General features: G+C 49.9%; 2 protein-coding genes across 2 annotated transcripts; both read right to left on the bottom strand.

Annotated features, from left to right (window-relative positions):
- Positions 1-491: 491 nt before the first annotated feature.
- lrrc30a (leucine rich repeat containing 30a) lies at positions 492-2,628 on the bottom strand. Its single transcript, XM_068747936.1, has 7 exons — positions 2,448-2,628; positions 2,237-2,368; positions 1,885-1,998; positions 1,521-1,655; positions 1,306-1,439; positions 1,175-1,223; positions 492-1,090 (listed from the first exon to the last, which is right to left on the bottom strand). Exons 1-7 carry the CDS (start codon positions 2,598-2,600, stop codon positions 941-943), a joined length of 867 nt encoding a protein of 288 aa, XP_068604037.1. The 5' UTR covers positions 2,601-2,628; the 3' UTR covers positions 492-940.
- An 11,127-nt stretch (positions 2,629-13,755) lies between these two features.
- On the bottom strand, positions 13,756-18,722 carry gcm2 (glial cells missing transcription factor 2). Its single transcript, XM_068748120.1, has 8 exons — positions 18,639-18,722; positions 15,826-15,889; positions 15,197-15,385; positions 15,008-15,120; positions 14,808-14,933; positions 14,475-14,731; positions 14,169-14,400; positions 13,756-14,073 (listed from the first exon to the last, which is right to left on the bottom strand). Exons 1-8 carry the CDS (start codon positions 18,720-18,722, stop codon positions 13,756-13,758), a joined length of 1,383 nt encoding a protein of 460 aa, XP_068604221.1.
- Between the last annotated feature and the right edge of the window lie 661 nt (positions 18,723-19,383).

Raw genomic sequence — 19,383 nt, 5'->3', positions numbered from 1 at the left:
AACGTTTATCGCTTCAACAGGTTTCAGTCGTTGCTCCGTTACCGGATCAGTGAGCGCAATGCTGCCCCCTGCTGGTGACGTCGCGAGGAGCCGCTCACCGGGGCGCGGATGAACGTTTCAGAATCGATCAGATTGGTCACGTGGGAGATGCTGTTTGTACTTTTTGTTTGACTTCGGTCTGTCTTTCACTAAATGGCGTGTCTTTAAACCCGGTTCTCATCGATCCGGACCTTTGAAGCTGCAGTTTTATTTATTTATTTTGTTTATTCCGTTAAACACCGACTCTCGTTATTCGTCTCTCGGTCGGAAACCGTTCCTGCAGATGCGTCTCGCGGTCAGAGTGACGGACCGTCTTCGATGACGTCACGTTGACCGGTCAATGGAAGCTGCTCTGTGTGTGTGAGCGATGAACGCCGTTCATTCGTTGCTCTGTGCTGCCCCCTGCAGGGCAAACCCGGAACAACAGCAGAGAAACCGACAGGAGAACTGATGAAGCCGATTTTATTTTCACATTTACCCGCCCACACCTCTGCATATGACCCGCCCACACCTCTGCGGATGACCCGCCCTCACCTCTGCGGATGACCCGCCCACACCTCTGCATATGACCCGCCCACACCTCTGCGGATGACCCGCCCACACCTCTGCAGATGACCCGCCCTCACCTCTGCAGAGTTCTGAGGTCATTAAAAAGACAACACCCTCCGTTTCAAAGATCAATGAAAGTCCACGCCCACATCTCTAAATATCACTGAGGTCACTGAAAAGCCCCGCCCTCAACCATTTACGCCTCTTTACACCATTTAATCAATTAATTAAAAAGCTCCGCCCCCTCAGCTGGACAGCTCTGAGGTCATTTCAACACACTCCAGGTAATTTAAAAGTCCTGTCTTCAACCCTGTTCCACTCTGAGGTCATGAATGAAGCCCCGCCCCCAGGCCTACGCGGCTCGGAGGTAGTCAAAGAGGGCGCCGAGCCCCCCCTCCAGCACCTCCTTCACGGGCTTCAGGAGTGGGTTGTGGGTGATGTGGAGTCCTTTATCCAGAGGGTGGCAGGCCAGCTTCTCCAGTCGGGACAGCTGGTGCATATCCTGAACACGCCATCATCATCGTCATCGTCATCATCGTCATCGTCATCATCACCATCATCGTCAGGGTTCTGTGTGGTCCGTTACCTGGGGAACGTCCTTGATGTCGTTGAAGTCCAGATTCAGCAGCTCCAGCCTGGACACGATCAGGTGGGGGGGTTAGTGTAAGAGGGGGGGGGGTGCGATTAGTTGATGGGGGGGGGGGGGGGGGGGGTCACCTGGTGAGGCAGCAGAGGGCCTTCGGCAGAGAATGGAGGCTGTTTCCCTCCACAATGAGGATCTTGAGCTCCACCAGAGCCTGGATGTTCTCCGCCAGGTTCTCCAGCCGGTTACAGGCCAGATGGAGGAACACCTACCGGGACAGCGGGGGTGAGTCCGCGGGGCTCAGGAGGGGGGGCTGACCCGGACCTGAAGCGTGGACCTGAGACCCTACCAGAGCCTTCATGTGGTAGACGCAGCCCGGGATGTGGCCGATGAGGTTGTGACTGAGGTTCAGCTTCTTCAGCCTGGTCAGGCTGGAGAGCGAGGAGGGCAGCGAGGACAGCTGGTTGTTGGCCAGGCTCAGCACCTGAGAGACAGGACGGAGGGCGCAGGAACGACACGTGAGTCTTTAGCTCCAGTGGGGTACCACAAGGGTCAACATTTGGCCCCTTGGAAATCTCTCCCACAAACTCTCCAGAGAGACGTTTCCAGATGTTCAGGATGCCAGAGGAACTGAACTGTGATGTCATCAGGTGATGTCACTCGAGTCAGGGTTGGGCGAAAACTACAGGTACTTTCCAGAGTATCTGCAGTACCTCCAGCTGAGTACAGGCTCCCAGCTCTTCAGGAACTTCGGTCAGTCTGTTTCTGTAGGCGAATAGAACCCGGAGAGTCTTCAGCTGTCCAATCTCCGCCGGCAGGACGGCGAGCTGGGGACGAGAGACAAGCATTCAGCGCTCGGTCCAATAAACACGATCACCGCCAGCGACACCCGACACTGCTGAAGGTTGAAGGAGGGAGGATGAAGGTGAAGAGGGAACCGAAACTGGATCCTAGTGGATCAGGGGGGGGGGATTAAAGACTCGGTTCAGCCAGCAGACGGAGCAGCTGCTGGACTGTCCCGCCCGGGACACGCCTCTTTAAGGAGGACTCGGGAGGAGGTCTGACCTGGTTCCCCCACAGGTTCAGGACCACCAGGTTGGACAGCAGGGCCAACTGGGGAGGGAGAACCTTCAGACTGTTGAGGGACAGGTTCAGCTTCTCCAGCTCCAGCAGCTCCCACAACTCCTCTGGCACCTCCTGCAGGAGGCGACAGAGAAGACAGGAAGTCCATACATGCTAATGCTACGAATACTAACGGGAATACTACGAGTACTACCATCAGTCCCCGGCGAGCCAGGCTGAGGACGCTGTATCCGAACTGCTTGCTGGAGAACCGACGGATTCTGTCGGCGGAGGTCAGACTGTCCTCCCTGCCCACGCTCCTCCTCTTCTCCTCTTTCACCTCCTCTTTACACGCTTTCCCGCCCATTCCTCAGGCGTCTCACCTGTTGGACGTCCGACGAGACGGATTCAGCCCTGATAGAACCGGGACCCGGAGCTCCGGCTGTCCTTAGGAACCTTCGGAGGAACCGGGTCCTGGAAGGTCCCACCAGGAGGAAACTCCCTCTAACGCGCCGAGGAGTCGACGGGAGGAGGCGGGTTCAGCCCCGATAGAACCGGGACCCGGAGCTCCGGCTGTCCTTAGGAACCTTCGGAGGAACCGGGTCCTGGAAGGTCCCACCAGGAGGAAACTCTCTCTAACGCTCCGAGGAGTCGACGGGAGGAGGCGGGTTCTTGTCACTGAGGGAGCGATGAGCTTCAAGACGAACGTCTTTAACGTTCCGCGGGGACGTTCTCCTCGTGGAAGGAGAACCCCGTGAAGGTGCGCGGTCGCCCGACCCCGACGGACGTCTGACGGACCCTGGATGGATTCGGTGGCTGCAGCCCGACTGTTGCCGGGGCAACGGAGAAGCTGGTTGGTGTGTTTACAGGCCCCGGGGAAGGGCAGCTCTATTTGAGGACAGACAACTCGGGTGACCTTTGACCTACAGACACAGCTGCTGCCGCCAGTCAGCTGTTAGCTGTACTACTGCAGTACAGACACCGATACTACAACGGAAATACTCAAAGCTCTACCCACATAAAGGCTTTAACATCAAAATGTACTGCAATAAAACCTGCTGCTGTACTACTATACGATATTATTATATACATTTATGCATTCATTTATGTATACATTTACATTTTACTGATGTTTAAGAATTACAAATAGTTTAAGAAAGACAAATAATCATTTAAAATCTACGTGACGTCATCCTGAGCAGCAGGGGGCGCTGCTACACCAACAAACAGTGTTCAAGTCAGCTGACGCTGTAACAGGGTAAAATAATCAGGAACTAATAAAACATTAAATGTAAACATGGAATACAATTTAAAGACTTCAGAAAAACTAAAATATAAACTGAATATATTTATTTACTAAAGTAAAAAAATTATGATGAGAGGAAATAGAGAAGAAGAGAAATTAAAGATTGTTTCCTCCAATAGGGATTAAAACGTTTTCAGATAAATCAGGTCAAATCATGTGCTGTTTTATATTTAGTTTCTATAATTGTAAAATATTCCAGCAAAACAGGTCCTGGATCAGCAGCATGGTCCAGATCCACCTCAGAACCAGATCAGCTTGTCCTCGTTTCTCTTCTCTGACATTACGATATTCTGCAAACAAACAAACAAACAAACAAACAAACAAACAAAGATGAAAGCCTTCCTCTCTCCGAGGGTTTGAAGAAAATAAATTCTGCTGCATCTCAAACGTTCACGATTTCTTCTTGAGGTGAAAACACGGAGGAAAATATTTTTTCATCAATACATTTAATTATTATTTTTTAATGTATGAAAAAAGTGAGATATTCTTCACCTTTTTTATTTTAAGTCCATTAAAAGACAGAGAAGTGAAAGTATCCGAGTAAAAGTACTGCGTTACTCCTCAAGTAAGTGATGAAGAGGAAGAAGAGGAAGGCTGAGTGTTTGAGTGATTTTACCACCCAGCTGGTGTCCTCCACTCTTCACCTCCATCACTGCTCCTTTCATCTCAACCTGGGGGGGGGGGGGGGCATTTAGAAAATCATGAGAGGAAGAAGAAGAAGTTCGTCCGTCACTTTTCTGCTTTCGTTCTCCAAACTAATGACATCACTAGAAAATAATGACATCACTAGCCGTTAGCGTTTCAAACGTTTTACTGTCCTTTTAGCGCCGCCTCCTACGTCATTGGTTGCAGGTGGTAGTGCGGCTGGAGGCGGGGTTTAAGACAGCAAACCCTCCAATCAGTGGACAAACCGCATCGTTGGACGGCGGGTCGGAACCAATCAGCACGCCGTCTGAGTGGCGTCTTTAAAGGTAGAACATTTGTTCCAACAATAAATCAGATGGACCCCCCCCCCAATCATTTAGGGGTTGTTGCCAAAAGTGAGTAGACATGTGAAAGGTCAAAGGTCAAACCAGCTGCTGATTAAAGTGCGTTCAGTTGATGGCCAGAAGTCTGCGGCCGGGGTTTGATCCTTTTGTGCTTCGTGCTCCTCGTGTCCTCCTCTCTGCTCGGCTTTCATCTCCTCGCTCCTCCACATCCTCTCCGTCCTCCTAATGCGCCCTTGTTGTGTCTCAGTGGTTAAACCCCACCTGCTCACCTCCTCGCCACCTTTTCATCTGCTGCTGCGCCTCCCTCCTCCCCGCAGACGCCCAAGTTGAAGCCGCCGCTCGTCTCTTTTGAAACTTCCCGTAGCTTCCATCTGGGAAACGTCTGATCCGGTCCGCCGGGAAAGGAACCGGTCCTGCGTTCAAACGGAGGTAAAGAAACGGTCCTGCGTTCAAACGGACGTAAAGAAACGGTCCTGCGTTCAAACGGAGGTAAAGAAACGGTCCTGCGTTCAAACGGAGGTAAAGAACCGGTCCTGCGTCCAAACGGAGGTAAAGAACCGGTCCTGCGTCCAAACGGAGGTAAAGTGCCGGCAGCCAAATGTACTTCAAGTGCCCAAAATAAAGACGTCATCAAGCAGGAAGATGCGTTCTTGGTGTTAACGATTAAATGAACACCTGGCTAGTTTTAAATGACTCCATCATCTGGAGCTAAAACGGTTAGCCGTTAGCATGAACTAGAATCAGAGCAGAAATGTCACGTAAATATCTGCTCCAAATAGTTTATCTTAGGGTTTCTACACATTCCTGACTTCAGGTGTGTAAAAAAACAAAACAAACAAACAAAAACATGTTTTAGGCTGTTTATGACCTGACAGGCAAAACCCAGGGTTCACATCATGACCAATAACTTCAACCGCAGAGGCTCAACAACAACAGAAGCGGTTGTGAAAGCAGCAATGCATCATGGGAATGTTTTCTAGTGCTGTCATTAAATATACTACATCCTACTACTGTGTACTACTGTGTAGTACTGTGTAGTACTGTAGTACGACTGGGGCGTTTGACTAGACACAGACCAAAGTAAAGATGTTGTGGCTGCAGGAGAAAGTGATGGATGACTTTGTGCAGTCCCTCCGTGTTTACAGCTAACAGGACAGGTACAGGTGAGCGTCCAGGTGTGTGCGACACTCTCAGGTTACCTGCGTGTGTGTGTGTGTGCGCGTGTTTGGATCAAACACTCTCTGCTTGTTGTGCGTCTCCATCGGCTCATCGACTCCAGCAACACAACAGCCCGTCTGTCCCAACACTCGGGTGTCCGCCGTGTGGACGGTCAGGAGGTCAAAGGTCAGGGGCGCCGGACTGTAGCCGGACACGAAGCGCTTTACTTAGTTACCCACAATCCGGTTTAGTTACAGGCTGACCTACCGGTGGAGACTTCACAGGGAACATCCCATAAAAACATGAGCTGACTACGTCACCCAGAATGCACAGCGACACTCCTCATGCACGCTAAATACCTTATGATACACATGAAAAAGAATTGTATATACATATACATTATATACATATACATTATATACAATACCAGTAATGTATACTATTGTATATAATGTATATGTATATAGTATGTATACTATTGTATATACATTAAATACAATAGTAAACACATGATATATAATATTATATATAACAAGGGGGTTTGTCCGTCTCGCCGACATCAAACGTCTTCTAGCGGCGCTTCATCTCTTCTTCTGTGGTTCTGTCGCCCCCATGTTGTCGTTCCGCCCCCATCCTCTGGTTTTATTTACTAACAGCTGATCTGGGAGCTGATTATCAGATTGGAGACGTCGTTAATCAGGATGTTTAATCCTCATTTCATCATTGATGACGAGATTCACCAGCGTTTCATTAATCATTCGAGCTTCTCTGATGCTACGCAGGTTAGCAGTGAGCTGTGTCAACGCCGGCTCGTTTGTTAGCTTATTAGCGAGTCTAACGCGCGGCCCCGCCCTGTTGCATCCTGTTGCAGGGATGCAGCGGGGACGATGCCGCCGGGCCAAGATGGCGGCTCGGCTGACAGCGTCCACGGTTGTGAGCGCTGCAGCGTCCGGCGTCTTAGCGGCCTGAACGCCGCGGGCTAATTGTTGCTGCTGTAGCTTTAAGGACGATTAACGGCACCTTAATGTTTAGTGTATTTTAATTTCGTTAGCCGTGTTAGCGCCGCGGTATCGGTCCTGAACGACTCTCAGCCCTAAAAACTAACTGAGTATAAAGATGTGTACAGATAAGAGACTGATGAGGATCAGGTGTGTGTGTGTGCGTGCGTGTGTGTGTGCGTGTGTGTGTGTGTCGCAGCATGCCACAAAGGAACTGTGTCGTTAGCATAGCTAGCGTAGCTGACATTCCTGCTGCGGATCAGTGCGGAGGACAAAGAAACAGCATCCATCATGTGACTGTCTTCAGGTCACAGACACACCTGAGCCAGACGTCCAACCACAGGTGAGCACCGGCCAATCACTGACGGACAGGATTATTGTCATGCTAGCAGACAGTTTACCTTTCTAAAGCAGCAACGGACGAACCACGTGGAGCCGCTTGGGCCTGGATGGCAACATTTAACATTTTAATCGTGCGTTAAAATTGGCTGGAACACCCGCCCATCACCTGTGATTGGCTGATGAACAGCACGTGAACAGGCAGGTGAACACATGACTGAAAAGTAAAAGTTGGCAGTAATAAAGCAACCGTAGCTGAACAAGGAAGCTAATGTCAGCTCTCATAGCCATCGTAGGTAACGCTAGCCATCGTAGCTAACGCTAGCCGCTAGCGCTATAGTCAGTGAGCAGCAGATCTGAGCTCCGATCAGTTGCTTCTTGATAAAGGAGTGTCTGAGCTCAGGTGTGATGAGAGGGTGAACAGTTTATTTTCCTGCCTCTCTCTGCCTCCCCCCCCCCCCCCCTCTCTCTCTCTGTCTCTCTCTGTCTCTCGTCCATCAGGTCCAGACTCGTCTCGTCAGTCTGGTTCTCGTCTGTAAAGATAAACTTCATTCTTTTTCACTCAACCAAAAACACTTCCTGTTCTGTCAAAACAGCCGAAGAAGAAACAGCTGCCGCTCCCTGAGACACTGACACAGCTCACGTTGGCCCCGCCCCCGGTCCCGGTCCTGGTCCCGGTCCAGGTCCCAGCCCCAGTCATGGTCCCGGCCCTGGTCCTGGTCCTGGTCCTGGTCCAGCCTGTTGTTAATGGATGCATTAAGTCTAGACCGGGACCTTGTAGTGATCCACATGAGAACCTGGTCCTGGATACAGGGACAGGAACCAGAATGAAACGTTCCGGTCCAGTCTGAGTCTACCTGCTCAGGTGTGGACAGACAGAGATTAGCATCGGTTACTGCAGTACTTTGAGGTGGAGTCGTAGTTTTCCTGTAGTCACAGAGTAGCTGATTGTTACTTCCTGTTTGCTGATGTCATCACGTCACATGTCGAACTGAACCAATCAACGGCTGACCTGTGGTTGTGTGTTTGGATCCGAACCAGTTGAACCTGTTTCAATCTGTCCTCTTCATCATCTGGTCTTTATCTCATCTTCATCATCTGGTCTTTATCTCCTCTTCATCATCTCGCTGTCAGGACTCGTACAAACATCACGAAGGCGTCATCGTCATCGTCATCGTCATCATCGTCATCATCATCGTCATCGTCATCGTCATCGTCATCGTCATCGTCATCATCATCGTCATCGTCAGTATCGGTATCTTTGAAGTCTTCAAAACAAACCATGGCTGGAACCAACGGACGAGATGTCAACGCTAACGTAAACTCAGCGGGGCAACGGGGCAAATAACCCAACAAACACAGCAGGGGCAACAGGGCAAATAACCCAACAAACACAGCAGGGGCAACAGGGCAAATAACCCAACAAACACAGCAGGGGCAACGGGGCAAATAACCCAACAAACACAGCAGGGGCAACGGGGCAAATAACCCAACAAACACAGCAGGGGCAACGGGGCAAATAACCCAATAAACACAGCAGGGGCAACGGGGCAAATAACCCAACAAACACAGCAAGGGCAACGGGGCAAATAACCCAACAAACACAGCAAGGGCAACGGGGCAAATAACCCAACAAACACAGCAGGGGCAACAGGGCAAATAACCCAACAAACACAGCAGGGGCAACAGGGCAAATAACCCAACAAACACAGCAGGGGCAACAGGGCAAATAACCCAACAAACACAGCAGGGGCAACGGGGCAAATAACCCAACAAACACAGCAAGGGCAACGGGGCAAATAACCCAACAAACACAGCAAGGGCAACGGGGCAAATAACCCAACAAACACAGCAGGGGCAACAGGGCAAATAACCCAACAAACACAGCAAGGGCAACGGGGCAAATAACCCAACAAACACAGCAAGGGCAACGGGGCAAATAACCCAACAAACACAGCAGGGGCAACAGGGCAAATAACCCAACAAACACAGCAGGGGCAACAGGGCAAACAACCCAACAAACACAGCAGGGGCAACGGGGCAAATAACCCAACAAACACAGCAGGGGCAACGGGGCAAATAACCCAACAAACACAGCAAGGGCAACGGGGCAAATAACCCAACAAACACAGCAGGGGCAACGGGGCAAACAACCCAACAAACACAGCAGGGGCAACGGGGCAAATAACCCAACAAACACAGCAGGGGCAACGGGGCAAATAACCCAACAAACACAGCAGGGGCAACGGGGCAAATAACCCAACAAACACAGCGGGGGCAAATAACCCAACAAACACAGCAAGGGCAACGGGCTAAGGCGAGGCAACAGGTGCAGGAAGGGCAACAAATGTAACCGGGGCAACAGCAGCAGCAGATGCAACACAGGTAACAGGAATCAAGGGCAACAGGTGATGGGGGTGCGGTTATGATGTAGCGCCACCATCAGGCCAACATTCTAGGGCCCGGGTGAATTAGCTTGTCGTCATGCTAAAGTAAGAAGACATTTAAAAACAAGTCTGGCTGCAGCCGTTAGCATAAAACAGAATCAACCTCCGCTGATTAGAGCTTCTGTTCTGGGCCTCTCTCTCTCTCTCTCGCTCTCTCTCCCTCTCTCTCCCTCCCCCTCCCTCCCTCCCTCTCTCCTTTGAAGCCTGAATCTCACAATGACCCTCAGCTACTCGACGTTTTTATCGACGCTTGGCTGTCCTGACTTTCCCGGGCGCTGTAAACATCCCTAGCAGCGCGATGCTATCGGAGGACGATAGCGATCGGACCGGCACTGTCATGCCTCTTTAAGGGGACAGTACATTTCTACGAGTCGTCCTGCACCGATAAGACTTCTCACGAATACACCGTGAACGACCGGACACACAACGGGACACAATCACGCTCCAACACACACACATGTTGGCGGTGTTAGCGCTGCGTCACCGTCTCCAGGTCGGCTTCCGTCTTTGAAGCTGACATGTTTTTCATGTCTTTCTGCAGCAGTTATTTGTTTATAGGGGCGTCCTCCACCTCGTCCTCTACCTCGTCCTCCACCTCGTCCTCCACCTCGTCCTCCACCTCGTCCTCCACCTCGTCCTCCACCTCGTCCTCCACCTCGTCCTCCACCTCGTCCTCCACCCCGTCCTCCACCTCGTCCTCCACCTCGTCCTCCACCCCGTCCTCCACCTCGTCCTCCACCCCGTCCTCCACCTCATCCTCCACCTCGTCCTCCACCCCGTCCTCCACCTCGTCCTCCACCTCGTCCTCCACCCCGTCCTCCACCTCGTCCTCCACCTCGTCCTCCACTTCGTCCTCCACTTCGTCCTCCACCTCGTCCTTCACCATCGTCCTCGTCCTCCAACCTCATCCTTCACCTTGTCCTCCACCTCGTCCTTCACCCTTGTCCTCGTCCTCCACTTCGTCCTCATCCTTGTCCACCACCTCATCTTTCTTCTAGAAATGCTTCATTCTGATCCGGATCCAGTTTCTGGACTTCTTCAGGGACAAAGCCGTCCTGTTCTGGAATATTCCTGATCCCAGCGGAGATTCCCGTTTTGTTTCTGGACATTTATTCTGCATCAGCGACGGCGATAACACACCTGCACATTCCTGCTGCCGCACTCAGCTAAATACACAACACACTTTCATTCCTGAACAGAAACACAGACACGGGAACACGAAGAGGAAACCGTTACAGCGCGGCGTCACGGCGACGGGCGGGTGAGGTCAAAGGGCGCCGGGGCCTTTGGGTTGGTTACCTCCCATAAATCATTCATATTCTTTATTGATTTCCACTCGTCAGATTTCACACAATAAAGCTGCAGCTCTGGAAAGCGTCTAAACTTTAGTCCCGCCTTTCTCCCGTCCGACTCTGTTGTAAATCACAACCATGTAGCATCAAGATGAAAACATCCATTAGCGCGGAGCCACATCAGAGCGGGAGGACGGCGGGACGGAGGGGCGGAGGGGCGGAGGGGCAGATGTGTCGTTGTTTGGAAAGGTATCTCCTGTCAGCAGACGGGATGATTTATTTAGCGGAGAAGAAGAAGAAGAGGAGGAGGAGGTGGAGGAGGAGGAGGAGGAGGAGGGATGAAATGATTTGCGTGTGAAAAAGCAGCGATGTAGATCAGCGTGAAGAAGAACAAGAAGATGAAGAGATAAAAGACAGGATGAGGTGATTGTTGGTGAAAGGATAGAATTACGCAGCTCGGGATTACCTGTGCTACGCTCACCTGGTTTACAGGTGAGGCGTTGGCTGATGGGCTGAGAGCTGCTGCAGCTCGGAGACATCTTTCACCTGATCTGTGAAAACACGTCAGCCAATCAGAGGAGAGCTCCTTCTCTCTATTTGTTTATTGTTAATGCAGAAATGTTAATTGTGTTTTGAGCTAAATGCTAACATCAGCATGCTAACAGGCGTTAGACACCTGCATCACCTGCACACTCCCCTGAAACACCTGGACATCCACCTGTGCTCCTCCCGTCCTCTCACCTGTGCTCCTCCCGTCCACTCACCTGTGCTCCTCCCGTCCTCTCACCTGTGCTCCTCCCGCCCTCTCACCTGTGCTCCTCCCGTCCTCTCACCTGTGCTCCTCCCGTCCACTCACCTGTGCTCCTCCCGTCCTCTCACCTGTGCTCCTCCCGCCCTCTCACCTGTGCTCCTCCCGTCCTCTCACCTGTGCTCCTCCCGTCCACTCACCTGTGCTCCTCCCGTCCTCTCACCTGTGCTCCTCCCGTCCTCTCACCTGTGCTCCTCCCGTCCTCTCACCTGTGCTCCTCCCGCCCTCTCACCTGTGCTCCTCCCGTCCTCTCACCTGTGCTCCTCCCGTCCACTCACCTGTGCTCCTCCCGTCCACTCACCTGTGCTCCTCCCGTCCTCTCACCTGTGCTCCTCCCGTCCTCTCACCTGTGCACCTTGACTTTATTCATGCTGCAGAAACGATTCCTTGCCGATTGAAATAACTTTATTGACAAAGCCGTGAGCAGATTGAAGGTGTGCTCCCACCTGTGAGTCGGGATCCGAGTGGGTGGTTGAGTCCGACCGCCAGCCGCTGAGCGCCCAACATAATTGTGTAGTGATGGATGGTAATGTAAACTGGAGGGAAGGTAACGAGTGAGACGAGGAAAAGGGTTTAATGGAAGGTAGTGACAGTCAGGCTGGGGGGTTTAAGGGTTCACGGCGAGGACGGCGAGGACGGCGGAGTGACTCCTGTTCCGACGCGTTCCTGTCAAAACAACATTTATTACTGGCGCAGCCTGAAACCAGCCGCCGTCCAAACACCGTCCCTTTGATGCCCCGCGGGAGGCGTCCAAACCTGAGGCTCCCGGCGCGGGGGGGGGGGTGGGGGCGCAGGTCCAGCTCAGAGCACGGCCTGAAAGGAGCGCCGGACGTTCCTACCGCCGTGGTTCTACCGCCGTGGTTCTACCGCCGTGGTTCTACCGCCGTGGTTCTACCGCCGTTCTACTGCCGTGGTCCTACCGCCGTGGTCCTACCGCCGTTCTACCGCCATTGCTCCTACCGCCGTGGTCCTACCGCCGTGGTTCTACCGCCGTGGTCCTACCGCCGTGGTTCTACCGCCGTGGTCCTACCGCCGTTCTACCGCCGTGGTCCTACCGCCGTGGTTCTACCGCCGTGGTCCTACCGCCGTGGTTCTACCGCCGTGCTCCTACCGCCGTTCTACCGCCGTGGTCCTACCGCCATTGCTCCTACCGCCATTGCTCCTACCGCCGTTCTACCGCCGTGGTCCTACCGCCATTGCTCCTACCGCCGTGGTCCTACCGCCGTTCTACCGCCGTGGTCCTACCGCTATGTTTAAAAAGTAGACTTTCTTTTTCGCCTTCATTTGATGCCTTTCACTGTCTTTTTTTTGGGTTCCTTTCATGGTTCCTCTGAAGAACCTTGTGACTGTTTTGCTGTGAAGCTTCATGAACGTATTTATTGTGCCGCTTTGGTTAAAAGCAACATGGCGGTTCTGGTTCCTTCTTGCTCGTTGGTGTGATTCTACTTCCTGTCTCTGTGGAATGAAAGAGGAAGCAAGCGTCTGTCCAACAGTTTGTTTTAATGTGAGACTCGAGTTCTTACAGAAACGGACCTTCAGTCAGGAACGGTTCCGTTCAGGTTCCGTCACATTCAGTCCGGATCCACAGATTCTCTCGACGACCCAATGAACGACCGGATCAGAGGACGGGGACCTTCTTATTAAAACACCTTCACATATAAAGCGGGCGACGTTAGAACCAAGGTCTGAACAGGACTTTCTACTTGGGTCAGGACCATGAAGACCTTCTCCGCCCCAGGTGTGACCTCCTGGACTGAAGTCCTGGACATTTTACTGAGGACATTATCAGCGCCTGAAGCGTGAGACGCTCCAGAAACAGCGACTTGTGTGTTTGGGTTTCAGGCCCGACAGAATCCTGCTGAGCCCGGTTCGGCTGTCCTTGAATCCCAGTTCCAGCATCTCTTTTGTAGTCCTGAACCGGATGAGAACTGGAGCAGGAATGTCTAACCGGAACCCAACCTGGTTTTAGGAACGTGAAAATACTCCAGAGGTTTGGGTTCAGTTTGGGTTCTAGTCCTGGATCACATCCTCTGGTGTCAGAACCATCCTGCCGTGGTAGGACGTCTAGAACAGTTTATGGTAGACCATGAAATGTCAGTAGTCATAGCAACAACAGTACAGGTAGCTCAGCGGTGCATGCGGGACAGGTGGGACGTGGGCGGGGTTCTGGCAGGGGGCGGGGCTGTCAGTAGTCATCGTAGCGGTACGTGTTGGGGTAGGCGTAGCGGTAGTCGTAGCCGTCGGCTCGCTCCGCTTTGGTTTGCAGGGGTTCGGGCTGAAAGGACAAAGACTTAATGACTCCGCCCGTCTCCTCCATCACCTTCACCTCTGTGGAGTAGGACGAGGGGGAGCCGTCATCCATCACGGAGGAGCAGCCGGGGAGGCCCTGAGGTTTGGGGGAGCGAGCGCAGGGCTGGTAGGCCGGGAGTCCAGCAGGGGGTTTAGGCCCGGATTGGTAGGACGGGAGTCCAGCAGGAGGCTTCGGACAGGGCTGGTAGGAGACCTGAGGAGGAGGAGCAAGACTGGCGTCAAAGCCACAGACAGGCGGCGCTAGCGAGTTCCAAGAAGACGTTTTTATAATGTCGTGGATGAACTCACCTTGGTCGTCGTGGTGATGATGGTCTGTAGCGCTGCTGGGGACACCGGGGCGTTGCTGGGGTACCGGCAGGGGTACTCCGTGCTGTAGTAATGGTGGTTGTCACTGTAAGGGGCGGAGCTCTTCAGGAGGTCCTTCCAGCCTGTAGAAGGCTTCGTCTGGGAGTCGAAGGACGAAGAGAGAGGAGCCGAAGATGACGTGGAGGAAGAGGAGGAGCCCAGGACCGGAGCCACCCTGCACAAAGTCCAGATATCAGAAGGTGATCAGGATCTGGCTTCGTCCCGTTTGACGCCCCCCAACCGGCTAACCTGGGGTCACAAAGGTCGGAGGTCACGGGATACGATGGGGAGGTCAGGTATCCTTGGAACTCGTAGCCGGGCCGGCCCATATAAAGCCTGGGATTGGCTGGTTTCTGAAGTGCAGACGGGGCGTCTCCTAGAGCATTATGGGGGTTGTAGTAAGGCTCTGGGCTCTGGAATGCTGGGTAATGCTGCGGGAAGTTTGGCTCGATGAAGGAGATTCTGTCTGACGGATCGACGCAGGAGAGGAGGGCGGGGCCTAAAGCCTGAACCACATCAAGTCAATAAATAAACCAATCCACAACTCGGATCAACGGCGAACAGCCGGCGGGTTTCGTCAACCTGCGTTTCCATGAGTCGCCTCTTGGGGGTGAACGGCGGCGAGCCGACTCGTCTCTTCACTGAACTCCTCCTGGCCTCCGTCTCGGACTTGGACTCCGGTCTGGGATGATCATGGACCCCTTTAGCCTGAAAGAGCACAAACAGTAGCTCGGGGGTCGGGAACCTGGGACGCGCGTGTCACACGTGCCAGCCGTGCTGACCTGGAAGAAGATGGCCTTCCCATCGACCCTCCAGAAGTTGGTGACGGGGTACCCGCTGTGACCGCGACACGGAAGCAGCTCCAGGCTGGAGCTGCAGGTCGGACACAGCTTCTCTGAAACGCACAGGCGCCGGTCAGCTACGCGTGGATGGGCGTGGAGCGGGCTCGGGTTCGGGTTCGGGTTCCTTACTCTGCTGTTTCTGCCGGGCCTTGTCGCAGATGGCGGGGCGGAGCTGCAGTCTGGACCCGTCGGGTAGCGTGCAGCCTCGGGAGCAGACCACCACCCCCAGACACGACTTCTTCAGGATCTGACAGTTGTGGTTGTTGGTGTTCCTCATCGCCCAGCCGGAAAGGTGTCGCTGCGCGTTCTTATCTTCAGCTGAAAAACAGGCCACGGTTAGCAGGCACGGGGCAGCCGCGCCACTAGCCTGAGCTAGCCTGAGCCTGAGCTAACCTAGCTAGATAGCTTAGCTTGCCAATGCCTGTCTGCCAATCGCTTGAGCTATGAGCAGCAACGCCGTTTGTTAGTTATGGCTAAATTAGCCTGTTGTTAGCATACAACACTCAATTAACCAGCAGCTAGCTTAAACACATGAGCTAGCGTGAATTGAGTCGTCTTCATGTCTGAATTTTATTCACCAAATTGTTTAATTATTTAAGTATCCTATGTCTTATCCTAAAATAGCCAGGCTAGGCAGTTAGCATGAGCAACTAGCTTAAAGTTAGCACAAGATGAAATGGATAAAACTGTCTTGCATGAGTTTTAGTTCATGCTGTTGTGTAAGATTAGCATTAGCATTTGATTTAGCGGCATCTCACCGCTGTAAATGAAGCGAAAGTAACCGTCTGTCCACTCCTGGAAGGGGTCGAACTGCTTGGTGTCCTGCAGACAGACAGACAGACAGACAGAGAGACAGGCAGCTGGCTGAGATGAATCAGGTATTGATTGGCGTGAGATCCGACCCGGGATCAGCTGTTGGACCTGAGAGACTGGGTTTGGTGTTTTGGCTTCGGTGAAAACAGAAACACAGGAACCAGTTTTCGCTGTTTGAGCAACAACAAGCTGAAGCGTGGAGTCAGCGCTTCAGGCAAACACGACCTTCAGACGACCTTCAGACGACCTTCTGAGCGATTCATTGAGAACCGAATGTGCTGGGTTGCTGGTTCGATGCCCAATCAGGAATATTTCACTGATTTTGTGATGAAGAGGTGTAATTTAAATAAAGTTATGAGATCCGATTTGGGTCAACAAATAGATGCGTAAAGGATTTTTTTTTTAGGATTCTTTAAAGCGCTATTTCATTATTTTCTAGAAAAAAACATAATTTATTTTTTAGTATTATTGATAATTGTGTTTTTGCGATAATTTTTTTTTGTCTTCATCACACAAACATCATAACGTCATATAAACAGACAGGAAGGCTGATAAGTGATCAATAAGCAGCACATGGTTCTAGATGTTCTGTTATTGATACACCGCCTCACCTGGAGGCTCCGCCCTCTGACAGAGCATTTCTGTTTGTGTACAAAACAAACATGCTTGAAATGTTACTCTGTTTAAGAGATGCTCCTCATCCTCATCCTCATCCTCATCGCTTTAGTAAAATCCATGATTCCCAACAGGAAACTTCAGGATGCAGAGAAGAGACTCGCTGTGGATATTTTATTTTATCTCTCGCACAAACTTGATTTCTACTCGAAACAAAAAAATGACAAATAATGATTTTCTCATTAATTAAATGTTTGTGATAATGTATTCAAATCAAGGTTCCGCTTGGGTAAACAAAAAATGCAGAGGTTTTGTTTCAAATTAATTTTAAATGTTCAGGAAATAAATAAAACACTTATTATGTTTTATGCAGGCATTAAAAAGTGCATTAATATTTGTGTTTTCACACATTAATTACACAAAATTATTTTAGAAAACTACAATAAACACATAAAATACTATATATATTAATAATATAATTATAACTGAATGTCCTGGGCTTTTTTCTGGAACTTATCGTGTTTAAAATAGTGCATAATTTTGTAGTTTTAAATGCGACAGCGTGGCGGGAACCGACCAAACAGGAAGGGCTTTAAAAATAAGAGCTTAATAAAGAAATATTTAACATTTGATATTATGAATTCATTTATCAGAACAAATAAAAGATACGTTTTAATTATTTAAATGTAAATATAAATATTTAATAAATATGTTTAACAATCAGTGTTTTCGAAATAGATCGTAAATTCAGATTTCACACACAAAACGTGGCTTCAGAATGTAATGGTCATATTTAATATCCTCACTAATCAATAAATTAAATAGATATTTATACAGAACAATTAAAAGAAAGAAAATAGAAAACCAAAAATGCCTCAAAATAAAACATAACTCTGGTATTAGAAAAACTTAAATTCGGACAATAATTTAATGCCCATGAGAAAAGTCTTTGATAAATATAATCTGTAAATCTGATCAATAATCAAACTTGATTTAAAGGTGAAAACATTGCATAAATGTGTTTATAAACAGTTTCTTACCGTCTATTATTATGTATTACTACAGGTGGCAGTAAATTACTCTACATCTACAGTATTTATAGATATAGCTGTACTTATACTTTAATTAATTATAATAACTGTAAAACTGAATAAAAAAACATTTCAACGTTTAGATTAAACCATCCGATAGGGAGGAACTTCCTCGGGTTCAACCACCGCTGAAACTGGAATAATAATAATAATAATAATAATAATAATAATAATAATAATAATAACCTTCTACTGCTGTGAATATTATTATAAATAATAAATTACCATTGACCAATCACAAACATTCTGACTGCGGGAGGAAGAAGAAAAAAAAGATTTTCTTTCCTTATCGATGCTGATCGGCTTTTATCACATTTCATAATCAATGTGAGTTCTCACGCTTTTCCTTCCCATGATGCTCCGCGGCTCACGGACAGTCCTGTAAATAATGGCGTGCGTCGTTTCAGGCCGCAGGACGACGGTCAGCTTTTAACATTTACTGCAAATGATTTTATTGATCATGATGTGATTGATTTTGAAATGTCCTGAATCCAGTTTGAACAAGTTATTAAATATTTAAAACATTTTCAAAATGCTTCATTTGTGTTTTGTAAGTCTTCCTCGAAATACTAAAATAAATAAATAGTTAATAGAAGAGTCGCCGGAAAACAAATAATGTTTAATTAATTTTTTTTAAATGTTTTTGGCCGTTTTTTATCTTGTTACTGTTTGTTTGTTTTTCCTGCGGTGTGTTTTAAAACGTCTTTGAACTTCCTCCAGGTTTTTATTTATTTACCTGTTTATATTTTCTGATTTTAATTATTTAACTGTTGTTATTTTCTGTTTTTATTTATTTACCTGCTTATATTTTCTATTTATTTCATGAAACGTTTCATCGTGACGTCTTTGAACGCGTCTCAGATTCGTCTTTTGTGTGTTTTTATTTTTGTTTATTGAACCGGATCGTGATTTTTTTTCTGTCCGGTTTGGAATCTAAATAATTGGTTTTGCGGTTCGCTTTTTTAGATCCGGTTCTGTTTGTGATTGGAGACGAACTGATTTCCTCACCGATGACCGGACTTGAACGGCTCCGTTATTGACCGGGTTGTTACCTGCGGCAGTTTGGGGTCATTGATGTCCCACGTGAACTTCATCCCGACGGAACACACGCAGTCTGCCTCCTCCGCCCGGGACATCCTCCCGTCCGGGTCCTGGTTCTGCGTTCTGATCCGGATCCTCCAGGTTCTCAGAACCCGATCTCAGGTCAGTCCTCAGAACCCAAAACCGAAGCGGGGCGCGCGGCTCCTGACGGACGTGCAGCTCCGGTGAGTCTCAGGTGCGAAGTGAATGAACAGGTGAGTCACCGGGCGCGAGCCCGCAGGAGACGGGCGGGGGGGAGGGAGGAGGAGGAGGGGGGGCGGGGCATTGAAAATAAATGATAAAAATGTATGAATGTTTATCTAGTTTTTTGTCCTAGAACTTCGTTTATTTGATATTTACTATTATTATTAGTAGTATAAGTAATAGTATAGTAGTACAACACGGATGAGGATCAGGTGTGTGTGTGTGTGAGTGTGAGTGTGTGTGTGTGCGTGTGTGTGTGTCTGCGTGTGTGTGTGTGTGTGTGCGTGTGTGTGTGTGTGTGTGTGTGTGTCTGCGTGTGTTGTATCAACACTTCAGTGTTTCTCCTAAAACAAACAAACTCTTTAGTCATCAATTAGAGAAGAGCTGCAGCTTCTACCGGACCATCTCTTCACCTGTCTGTCCGTCTGCCTGTCTGTCTGCCTGTCTGTCTGTCTGTCTGCCTGCCTGTCTGTCTGTCTGTCTGCCTGCCTGTCTGTCTGTCTGCCTGTCTCC

The sequence above is a fragment of the Brachionichthys hirsutus genome, chromosome 14, assembly GCF_040956055.1.
Source record: "Brachionichthys hirsutus isolate HB-005 chromosome 14, CSIRO-AGI_Bhir_v1, whole genome shotgun sequence".
Classification (NCBI taxonomy): domain Eukaryota; kingdom Metazoa; phylum Chordata; class Actinopteri; order Lophiiformes; family Brachionichthyidae; genus Brachionichthys; species Brachionichthys hirsutus.
The sequence above is the reverse complement of the archived record's forward strand: the minus strand, read 5'-3'. Positions and strand labels throughout refer to the sequence as shown.

Bases quoted from the DNA above. Each gene is read 5' to 3' on its own strand.
- lrrc30a (XM_068747936.1), bottom strand. From the start codon at position 2,600: ATGGGCGGGAAAGCGTGTAAAGAGGAGGTGAAAGAGGAGAAGAGGAGG. The intron at 1,656-1,884 runs GTACTGCAGATA...CCTGTCTCTCAG, and splicing joins GAGCCTGTACTCAGCTGGAG to GTGCTGAGCCTGGCCAACAA. The intron at 1,440-1,520 runs GTAGGGTCTCAG...CTGTCCCGGTAG, and splicing joins TCTACCACATGAAGGCTCTG to GTGTTCCTCCATCTGGCCTG.
- gcm2 (XM_068748120.1), bottom strand. From the start codon at position 18,722: ATGTCCCGGGCGGAGGAGGCAGACTGCGTGTGTTCCGTCGGGATGAAG. The intron at 15,386-15,825 runs GTGAGATGCCGC...CCTGTTTTTCAG, and splicing joins CTTTCGCTTCATTTACAGCG to CTGAAGATAAGAACGCGCAG. The intron at 14,934-15,007 runs GTCAGCACGGCT...GTGCTCTTTCAG, and splicing joins GGAAGGCCATCTTCTTCCAG to GCTAAAGGGGTCCATGATCA.